The sequence below is a fragment of the Micromesistius poutassou genome, assembly GCF_964030765.1.
Source record: "Micromesistius poutassou genome assembly, chromosome: 1".
Classification (NCBI taxonomy): domain Eukaryota; kingdom Metazoa; phylum Chordata; class Actinopteri; order Gadiformes; family Gadidae; genus Micromesistius; species Micromesistius poutassou.
In genome coordinates this window covers 7,896,316-7,907,924 of record NC_140271.1, presented here as the reverse complement: position 1 = coordinate 7,907,924, position 11,609 = coordinate 7,896,316, and the positions used below count along the sequence as shown (strand labels likewise).

At 42.0% G+C, this 11,609-nt stretch overlaps 1 protein-coding gene across 4 annotated transcripts; it reads right to left on the bottom strand.

The window, feature by feature from the left end:
* On the bottom strand, positions 1-6,841 carry cacng5b (calcium channel, voltage-dependent, gamma subunit 5b; the record flags this gene model as incomplete). Of its 4 annotated transcripts, none has more annotated exons than XM_084488856.1 (5): positions 1-264; positions 591-736; positions 2,318-2,458; positions 2,961-3,063; positions 6,623-6,841. In XM_084488856.1, the coding sequence occupies 5 exons, from the start codon at positions 6,839-6,841 to the stop codon at positions 1-3; spliced, it is 873 nt and encodes a 290-aa protein (XP_084344982.1). The 4 variants fall into 4 exon arrangements, with proteins under 4 accessions (XP_084344982.1, XP_084344984.1, XP_084344983.1 ...); XM_084488858.1 differs by having other exon boundaries at positions 6,626-6,841; XM_084488857.1 differs by having other exon boundaries at positions 2,961-3,083; positions 6,646-6,841.
* Between the last annotated feature and the right edge of the window lie 4,768 nt (positions 6,842-11,609).

Below are 11,609 nucleotides of genomic sequence, written 5' to 3'. Positions count from 1 at the left end.
TCAGCACGGTGAGGAGGACACTCGGTCATACTCGGGGCACTTGAGCAGCGCAGGGTAACTGGCGCCGCTCATCTGCAGCGACGCCTCGCTGGAGAGATCCGAGGGGCTGCGGCCGCGCGACCACGCCTCCGGGTGCAGGAACTGACCCGAGTGGTCGGAGCAGTTGCTGAGGCGTGGCCGGTAAAAGCTGGGGTGGTGGGGCTGGTACAGCTCCTCTGCCGTGTAGCGCTTCATGAACAGGTAGACCGACATGACACCCGCACTCTGGGAGGGGGGGGAGGAGTCACAGGAGACGGCATGACCGACTGACCACTCTGTGAAAAAAACTACAAATATGGATTCCAAACGGGAGTGTTGCTCGTCACTATGGTGAGCCACATAATGTGAGGTATGTATAGTGAGGGGTCAGCTTGACCCTTCTTATTGCACATTGTCAGATTACATATTGGATAACGTCAAAGCAGATGACATCAAATCAGAGGACATCCGATTGTATTAGATTACATTTAATCATATTAGGTTAAATCACAGTTTAAATTGGATGATGTTGAATCTGATTATATCGAGTCAGATCAGATTAGATGGCCTACCTCGGTGAGCAGGAAGGAGATGGCAGCGAAGGCGAAGGACCAGCCGTACTTGTAGTTGAAGAAGGCCTCGCTGCTGCTGGTCCGGCTGAACATCTCGTCATTTATAGTGGAGATATACAGAACCAGACCCACCACCAGAGCTAGGCCTGGTGGAGAGGGCATCGCGGAGAGTAGAGGACAGAGAGAGAGAGAGAAAGAGAGATATGCGAGAGAGAGGACAGAGTAGAAGGTAGAAAAATAGGGAAAGATGGAGAGAGATGTATTGATATACAAATAAATGGGAGAGAGAGTATAAGGGAAAGATGGTAGAGGAAGAGAGAGAGCAAATGAGAAAGGGAGCATGGGAGACAAAATCCCTCGTGAGGACGAACATTAGTGTTTGGTTCTATTTTCTAAAGGTGAATCACTTGACATTTTGTCTCCTGACAGAAAGCTTTGACGTTAACAAACAGCACAGTCGACCTCGCCCTCCCTTTTCTCTCCCCTCTGCCGCTTCCCCTTTCCCTCCTCCTGCCAGTGGGCGGAGAGAGAGAAAGAGACAGATAGATAGAGAGAGAGAGAGAGAGAGAGGGGGGGGGGTGTAGGGGAGGAGGGAGGGAGGGAGAGCCAACTGTGGCATGAGGCCAGGGAAACTACCTGGCTTGTCAAGGTTGTTCACGAAGAAGAACTGTGACCATAAACACCCAACGGCACAGAGACTAAAAGGTAATCTCGCTAACAAATATAAATAGGAAAAAAAGGAAATTCAAGATAGCACTAATCAAAGAAGCGATAAGAAAGAAGCAAGGTTTGGTTAAGTGGGGAAAGAGGAGAAGAAGAGCTTTATATAATACATTACCCAGCTATACAAAGACAAGCTACAGATCAGTCTTAAAGGCTGTTTCATAGATGTCTGATTACACAGCTATTTAGTCCAAAAGTAGGTTATGTTTCTACTCTCGCAAGACCAATTTGCAAATGTGTTAGTTAGTCTGGATTAGATTAGTCTGGAACCTCCCAGTTCATTTTAAATTTCCAAGGGGCCTTATCAAAGGGCGCAGACCAGAATGCCTGTAGACGCAATCGACAAGATAAAGGGTTGTGATTGGGCCGACCCGGGCTAGGTCTGCTGGAAATCACTCTGAGCAGGAGGTGGGCCAGAAGCATATGCCAGAGCATAAAAAACATGAACTCGCAGATACGTCTGGTTCCCAGGCTAAAACGTTACATCTACACAGAGTACACCACTCCCCCCTCCGCTCCCCTTTAAGGGAAAATACAAAATAAAAGAAAAATGAAAGTATGCACATTATAAAGTGATGACATATTTTAGCACAACATCCTGATTTGATCTATGTAGATATATTGTTCTTCCCCTCTTCAGTCTTCAGTCTTCATCAAATGAAACAGATAAGGAATGCAGTTACAATACATATCTATATATATATTCTTTAAAATATAAAGTTTATTGTGGCCATGACCTCGTTCTCACTGCGTCAAATGATTCCAATGTGTGTTTTTCGTTGTTTTTTTGTTATGTATTTCATGTTTGTTTTTGTCATTTGTTCAGCTCTCCTGCTGCCCATTCCACAGTTTGAACATGTTTTTATTATTGTATATTTTTGCCTTCATTTTGTACGCTTTACGTATTGTCCACTCCACACGCCCCGTTGTTGCCAGAAGTCTCAGAATGACCCAGCCCGGGTTATGCTGTGTGTTTGAACACAACAATGGTGGATATGACATACCGGAGAGGATGAAGAAGATTCCCGAAACGAAGGCCAGGATGGTGCGGTGGGGTCGCACGTGGCCGATGTTGTTGAGGACGAAGCCGATGAACATGAAGAGCAGGCTGACCAGGGGGAAGGGCGTGGCCGAGCGGATCATCTCTGAGGATGAGATGCAAACAAGGAACCACAGACAAGCTTCATTTGCTGTGCCAGAAGCTGGATGTCTTATTTATCAAGGAACTTCTCTTGACTGGCATGCAGGGTGAGGTTGGAATAAATAGAAAATAAATACTTCAATATATATATATATATAACTAAATACATAAATAAATAAGGGGAAGGATTATGTCAATTATAATACATTACATGAGAGTTGTTGGTCCTTCATGAATAACGAAGGTAACACCACACACACACACACACACACAAACACACACACACGCACACACACAAACACTCTCCCATATTGTTACCACCTCCTCCTCATCTTTTATACTTCTGATGACTCATACTGTGGGAAGGTTTGAAAACCTCCGAAAGATAAAAATGTGGAACAATAATTGTTTCCTCAAGGACGTTCATATATGAAGAGGAACAATCAAGCATGCTGTTTGGGTTAATGGCCTCACGGAGGTGCAGTGAGTCGAGCTGTGGTACTCACTGAGAACGTTGACGGTCGACTCGGAGGTTAACTGCACGTTCATGGGCATTATATACTCGATGGTGAAGCATCGGCCTGCCTCTTCACCTAGTGGGGAAGACAACTTGAACTTCAGTGCTGCCTCTAGACTTTGAAAGAAGGCTATAGCCCTATATCATAATCATAGTGCAACAACTCTGTAAATGCAAACAATGACGGTGAAATCAGGCATAAAAATAATTGGATAACTTTAATTTGAAGAGTTGTCTAACACCCTGACATTTCTATTAAAATTCCACTTAACGTACGTGCCATTCGCATCGGCAACAGACTAATTAACAAAATAACACAGTTCCACCTACACCACCACCATGAGTCACATCACACACACACATACCACACCGCTCCTGTGTGGTTTCATAATTGTGTCCACCCTAATCACTAACCCTCGACCAGGAGTAAGACAGTGTAAATGGTAAATGGTCCTCATTTATATAGTGCTTTTATCCAAAGCGCTTTACAGTGTTGACTGACATTCACCCATTCATGTACACATTCACACACCGAAGCTAACCACGCAGGGCGACAGCGAGCTCGTCAGGAGCAATTAGGGTGAGGAGTCTTGCGTGAGGAGGGAAACCACGACACTCAGCTAGGAGGAGCAGTGGATCGTACCATCAACCTTGCGGTTACCAGCCAACCCGCTCTACCTCCTGAGCTAATGCCGCCCCATTTCTTAACTTAACCACAAAATGGAAAACTTGCAAATCAAGTCAGAATGCAAAGAACTAAGTACGGCTAGCTATTGGATCGGGGCAGGATAAGTCAACTGTATTTATACATAACTCAAGTGTTTTGACTTTCAGAAGTGGCTGTCCATCTGGAGGTGAAGACCAGGTGAAAAGGAGGCGGATTAGAATTTCTCAGAAGAGTCAGCTGCTCTGACTAGAGGTGGCAGACTGTTCAACAGGTTGCTCGATAAGAGAACACTCTTTTAAATATCGATTTCTTTTTCACTTTTGGAATTGTTTGAGGGCCAAAGACCAAAGGGGCAGAGAAGGCAAATGTGGAATAACAACTTCCTTCAGATAGGATGGTGATGGCTCCAATTGTCCTGGCAGTAATTGGAAGCCACTAAAGGTAGGAGAGAAAAGGAGTAATATGGTTGAACTTTTTGACTCTACTTTGACTCTACTTTGAGTGTAGCGGCGTTCTGCCCAATCTGGAGGCACTTCGTAGAGGAATTTGGTATGCCAGAGAACAAAGCATTACAGCAATATAGACTTGATATCATTGGTTTGATTTAAGCAATGTTTCTAAGATGAAAGAAGTTCCGGTAATACTTTCTATGTGTTGATCAAAATAAAGCACAGGTCAAACAAGACAGAATTGGCACCGGACCTTTGGGGGATGGCAGAGCCCTCAAACACAGTGTGACATTGTGGAAATTGCAATGAAGGACGCGAGACAATTTCGCACGTTGAGCCACGACTGCGTAACTTGTTTAATCCATTAACCAGAACACACACAGTCATACAACAAACCCCTCGTCAGGCATACGTCACCAGACATTTAATGGACAGCGGACCGTAAAAGCTAAGCAACAGTGTGTAGAACAACACTTACAAACACAAGGTGAATTATGCAAGAATATGCATTTGATATTCACTACAACATCTTCAAATAGTACCGTTTTAGCTTTTGAGCTTATGATTAGCAGCTCTGTTTTCCCTGTGCTAAGCTGTAAGTAGTTTGTAAAGCTAAATAATCCACTTTATTCAGAATAGACTCAAAAAAATGTATATCTATATAATATGTAATATAACTATTGTAGTTTGTAAAATTGTGGAAAATATAACTTGGTATTGTAACCGTCGATAACTGTTCTATGTAACTTTTCTACAGTTTCCTTTACTACCTTTAGTAGTAACGGAAATAGTACATGCCTGATTGTTTTTTTTATTGAGTAAATACATACTCATACTTACATACTTACTATTTAATCAATAAAAATCGGAACCAAAGTTTCTCAAAAACATTTGCATGTCTATGCGGCAATAAATCCAGATCATTACTGCATCGTATTTATCTGGTACACTTTTGCCTCACTGTGGGAAAATATCAGCAACTGCCGTCTGGAACTACAGTATATAATAATTATAACCGTGGCAACAACGCATGCCACTAGAGGGTGCTAAAGGTGGGAATGTAGTGCAGGTTTAATGAATAATGTATGATTTTGCAACTGTTGACATTGATGCAAGCAACCAAAGTAAAACTAACACAGATGGTTTGGGTCTTTCATTCATCTTTCATGTCTTGCCCTTGTAAAGCCACCTTCAAACGTGCAGCGCAATGCATTGCATGGACCCACAATCAACCCAGCCTAGGACCAACTGTGCTATATAATGTTTTCATCAGGACCCCCCCCCCCCCCCCCCCCCCTCACACACACACACACACACACACACACACACACACACACACACACACACACAGCGTGAGAAAGTGGGTTTGAAATTGATTTAGCATGAGGGTGAAGGCAGGTAGAAGCAGCAGTATTATGGTGATGTGATAATAGAGCTCATCAGCTTGGTCTCAGTGCCTCATTTCGATTGCTCTATCTTACAGTGCCTAGGGAGCACTCCACAGAAATGCCTCAATCAGTGGCTGCACTCAGGCCACGGTCAGGTGTCGCCGTCCATTAAATTGCACAGGAGGAGTAGAGACAAAAACGTCACTCAGATCATTAGCAAGCACTCCTGGTTGCACTGCTCTCGCTCACACGTGTTCGCCCTCAATCTCGTTCGATCTCATTGCTCTTCGGAAAGTGTCTGATAGTGTTGTGGTTAGGCTAGGGACACTCTTAACCCTGTGGATTCATCAAGCTAGACCCCAGCACTTAATCCACATGTTCCATCCAGCCTCCATTCCACCGACGATCCTGCTATACATCCCGATCCAATCATGTTTTTTCACTTTGATTTTGAAAGGTTTTGCCCACAGAATGTCAACATTCATATCAGAAATATTTTAGTTTTTATTTCCACTTAACATTCAATTACACTTGCAGTAAGTGACAGCCTGTTTACAATTCCCAAATCTGCTTATTTGAATTTAACTACACTTGTAGAAACTGTTGGTTTACAATTGCACTAATTGCACCCACCACCCAAATCTGTGGTGTTCCGTAAGTTTCATATTCAACCCACACTGAGTGAGTCAATAAAACTCCCTCAAGATCACTTGGTCTAGTTTTTGCTTATTAAGTATATTTGGTATGAATGTGATATGATATGATATGTCATTCCATTTGATAATCTCCTTGAACTTCAATTGGAGTGGATTTAAAATAGAATTTTAAAAGTGTGATATAATCACGAGTTAACGCACCAGTAGGCTACTATGTGATTAATCGTGATTAAAACTTTAATCGTTGCCCAGCCCTAATATATATACATATATATAATATATATATATATATAAACATCGATCCCTCCCCCATCAGCCACCCATTCATCTGAATCATATTCCTAACTCTTGTAATCACTAATGTTTTTAAAACAACATCTATATGGAACAGTATATCTGCAATGCATGCGTACCCATCCATCAATTCATCCATCCATCCATCTCCTAACTTATAACCGCCTATCCGTGCACCCCCTCATCCGTCCATCCACCACTAGTGTTCTCCCCGACTCACCAGCCAGGAAGCAGACGCGCCAGAGGCCTGAGTGTAGGGAGCTCCGGACCTCCGTACTCTGGTTCAGGGGCAGGACTACGCCCTCCTCCAGGTAGAGCCAGTAATCTGTGCTGACGGCCACGCCCAGCAGTGCCAGCCCGCTGACGGCAAACACACTGCTGAGCAAAGTCAGGGCCTTCCTGCTGCACGAGCTCATCGTCCCAACACTTGGGAGAGGCAACGGTCAGAGGATAGATGGGGAAACAATCCGCTAGGAACTCTGTTGGGGCACAAAGAATCGGAGAGAGAATGGGAGGATTATGGGAGATGGTTGTAAATGCTGTACTTTGTATTTTGTTAATGTGTTGCTTGTAATTGGATGGATCCATGCTAATAACCTGTGGTTATTAGGTTATTTGGTAATTTTACGAGACGGATGCCATTTTTCCACTTTGCATTTTAAGTCGAATAAACACCAATGTATGTTTTTAAATCCACAACATAAAATATATGTTAATCCTCCCCTAACCCCTAACACCACACTTGCCATGGCGTGCTTCAAAAAAGTGACACCATGTGCCACCTTTAAGACCTCGTCTGTCAAAGAAGAAATTCCCTTTCTGTTTGTATGGTTTGTATGGTCCATCGCTTAGAACGTATAGGACAGACACTTATCGATCTGTGGTTTGTAGATAAGGGTTAGCATCGGTTTCATGTGCTCCCATATAGCTGGGGGACTTTTGTGTTTGGAGGATGACAATGTGCTAAAGCAAATAGGCTATTTTTCACCACCTATGTACAAAACACCAGTGTGCAAAGAAGCTTGTTGGTGCAAGGAGCCAAAGATGACAAGCTTGAATTTGTATTTGCATGTGTAGTTTTCAGAGAGATCAATGTGAATTGAAAGCTCTTCTTTTGGCAGGTTTTCTTTCCACCACTCTGCAATAAGAGAACTGCTGATTAATGTTGAAAATATGCCTTTAGAATTGATGCAGAAGAGCGTGGTATAACTCCATTGTTTTCTTTACTGTAATCTTGACAGTGGGTAGGTCCCTCCCTCGCATCTTCCCTTTCTTTCTCTGCTCTGGCCCATTGAGTGATTTTAACCTTTGCCAAGCCATCAAAACTGGAGAGCTAAACAGTCTTGTCTTTGCCCTCTGTATACTCATCATTCATGCACATTTTGCTGGAGGTGTGACAGGTTAGCATTTCTGTCAAATTATCGGGATCTGAGATATCTATGAGCCTTAAATAATGTAACTCCTTAACAATAAATATGAGATTTTCATGCATCTTTTACAGCCAGGTGTTATGGTCAGAGAGAGTTGGATGAACAACCCACAATGGATGAAGCTTACAGAAAAGAGAGTATGATATGCTATTTGTGTTTCAAGTAAGAAATGTATTTTTCATTGTGTCAACAAGAAACTTTTTTCTGCTTCTTAACCTTGTTCTTGTTGTTGTTGATTGTTTGCTTTCATCCTGTCATTATCTGACTGACGTCATCTCTGGTGAAGAAGCTTTTGACTTTAGACTAGAAAGCAGTGGTGAACATGTCTGTTGGATGTCTGTTGGTAGTACAAAGGTTTTCACACAAAAAATTGTGACGCTTCTTTGAGAATCCAAGGGCATTCTCTGCAAACTCTTGTAACCTGTACTTTTTCACAATCCTCCCGCTGTTACCTTCAAGACTAGTTGGTTCTTCCTTTTCTTTTCTTGCTTTAAAGTACTTATTCTTTATATCTGCATTCAAGGCTTCATGGTACAGTTTTTTCTGACATTGGAAAAAAGTTGCGGTTCAATCTGGACTTCAGAGAGTGAAAGCCAAAGTTTCTTTCCCCAATTCCTTCTCCACCATGGCCGAGAATCATTACATGGGTCTTATTTTGCAAACCCATGTTACCCATGTTACCCCAAGTTACCCATGAAAAGAAATGTATGCACTCGCAATATTGCAAGAAGCTTTTAATAAAAATGTCCACTAAACAGCATGCACTTGTATGTGTGTTAAATTTGGAGGTCTACTAATAGAGAACAGGTATGATAAATAACAAAATGATAAATAACGACACGGTGAGATGTTAAAAAACAGTCACACGCACTAGGCCTACCTCCACCTGCCGTGAAGGAGATGCATGCTCATGCATTATTTCAGAAGGCTTCATCCATGCATATATAGAACGAGATCAGGGAGAGATGGAGTGATGTGGTTTTTGGGAATAATCAAAATACTTTTCCCTTTTAATATATAATCGGATTTGATCGGATTTGTAGTTCAGTTATCGACATATCGGCTACTTGTGAGTTGACTTAGGCCTACACCATATTAGGCTACTACCGATAATTAAATAATCGCGGATAAATTATATCGAAACCATTAATTAATACGTAAACTATGCCGAACGTATTAAACGTTACCGCCAAACCAGCAACTGCTTATTTATTTTAAAACGAATCTTACAACACATCAAATCATCGAATCAACAACACATTTTCTGCATCTTATCATGCCCAGTTTGAAACAAAAACCAAAAGATGTCAGATTAACAGGTAATATTGCCTGCATGAGAGTCGACATGGTTGTCAGTTTTACCTCATGAATTAATAATACTTAAAAATATGTCTTCTTACCTGAATGTTATGTTCAAGATGACAGCGGTATGCTTGCCTCTTGCTTGAATGGATGTTTAACAGCTGTCAGGTAAAGTAATTTAAGGAGAAAACGGCTGCGCAACAGACAGTGAGGTCGACAGATCAAATTGTAAACACGTAATAAAAAACAAAAAACGAATGATTAGGGGTACTGGGAGAACCAATTAAACGCCTGGAGTTGTGCTCAGCGACAATCGCAATTGTTAACGACTTGCCTACTTGTAAGCCTGCTTGTCGTCGCCGTGCCCAAAACTGTTTTCAACTGGTACAGAATTGCGAACTGTGACTGGTGAGGAGAGAAAGCGCGGGAGAGATAGAGAGGGACTGAGGGAGAGCGAGGCAGAGAAAGCGCGGGAGGGGAATAGAGCGAGAGGGACTGATGGAGAGCGAGGCAGAAAAAGCGCGGGAGAGAGAGAGAGAGCGCGGTAGAGAAAAGAAGGGAGGAGAGCGAGAGAGTGATTGAGATGCTGTCAGCACGAAGGACAGCTCCTCCGCACCATCGCTACGGGTGAAAAGATTGACAGGGCGTTCTGTTATTCTATATTGGACCACAGCAGAGTGTTATCATAGCAACCAGGAAGCCTAACTGATTTTTGAAAAGCACATATATTGTCATTCCATTACTGCCATTTTCTTAAGATAGGTATAACATCTTTTAAGCATTAAGAATACTGTTGTGACCATAATTGTATGGTGAAATCAAAGGACAATAGGCTTCCTAAAGAAGAAAGTGTGTGTGTCAGTACTGTTTTGTATATGAGTTTGGAATAATAAACCTGACAATCAGATTTTATACCTTTATTCATACAGTATCCTTTATACCACAATAAACAGAGAGACAAGAATAATCTGGTTACCAAAAGCAGGGGGCACTGAAAGGGAGAACAGAACGAATAACTCGGGCCTACTGTGGTATCCTGACAAGCATGCTGTGCACATCAACATGGGCCCCACAGGTTGGTCTCTCTGATACTGGTTCTCAATGTGAGACATTGTAAACATTCATTTATCTTCTCATCTTAAAAAAAAGTAATTTTGGTCCAAATGTGAGTTAAAACATCAGGTACGATAATAGTGAGTATTACTTAACTACAGGATGAAGACCCTAAAGTGTGCAGAGTCACTGACGTTGGCAGATTCTGAACGGAAAACAAACAAATTTAGGTGTGAAGTAGGTTTCAGCCTCAAAACTAAGCAAGCTGCTGGCCAGAGCCTCCTCGCTACCACAACACGAGTTTCAGCTGGTCAGTTTGGCAACACCACCAATTAGCATAAAGCCAGCTGAACAAGAAACGTACACCCAACCAAAATCGCCTTAGCTTATACAGCTCGTTTAAACGCTAGCCAAACGGAGCTCGGAACGGAGGAAGGACGAGCAAGAGAGAAAGCGATGGGTAGAAAAAGAAAAACATTGCGTGGCATTCGGTTGGCTGTACTCCATGCTTCACACCTGGGAAACCAGTTGTAGCATGCAGGGGCCTTTGTCATGCTTAGATCAGTCGCACACATGCACACTATTAAGCTAGAAAACACAGGGATTTTGCTTTGTTCTGAGGGCCATTGAGGGCCCCATACAACCTCATGTCTGGCTTCCAGCAGGTAGATTGACAACTGGTTGTTTGGTCTTGAGGAGACAGAGGCGAGACAGAATCAAACTGGTTTCAAGCACCACTGATAAAACGTATGGTGTGTTGTAAGTTCTATGACACTGGCTAACGAAAGAAAACCTATGGAAACGAGACGAAACGAAACAAAAACAAAACACATGTGTAAGGTATTAAAGCACATTCAGTTTGCATTATAAAATTTGGAAGAAAGGTATCTTCTAATAACTTTTTTTTTAACATATTTACAAAAACATGAATGGTGTGAATCTCGCTAGACATAAGGGATCACAAAGCTTAATGTAAAACAACATGGGGAAAAAATGATTGATTAAAAACTATTTTTCTCAAAACATGTCTTTTTCTCAAAACATACAACAATTATATATCAACATATATCTTACTAAGTTTACAATGATACAGACATGTACGGGTCAGAAATTAAGCATGCAACAGAGAACTGCCTTGTGAATATGGAGATAGTAAATATAGGTTCAAGTCAAATAGATACTCAATATTTGTTGATCCACAGATTTCTGACTCCTCATACACGTCAGACATCCTAATATTTGCATCTGCCTCTGTAACTTTATATATACTTCTGTAAATGTGTTTACATGTAATTCCCACAGTCCTATCAAGAATAGTGAAAATAAAAAGATCCAGTGGAAAAGGGTTGGAACTCGTTGATAAAAACCGGTCCAATATGAGACCTTGTAGTTCCTAAGT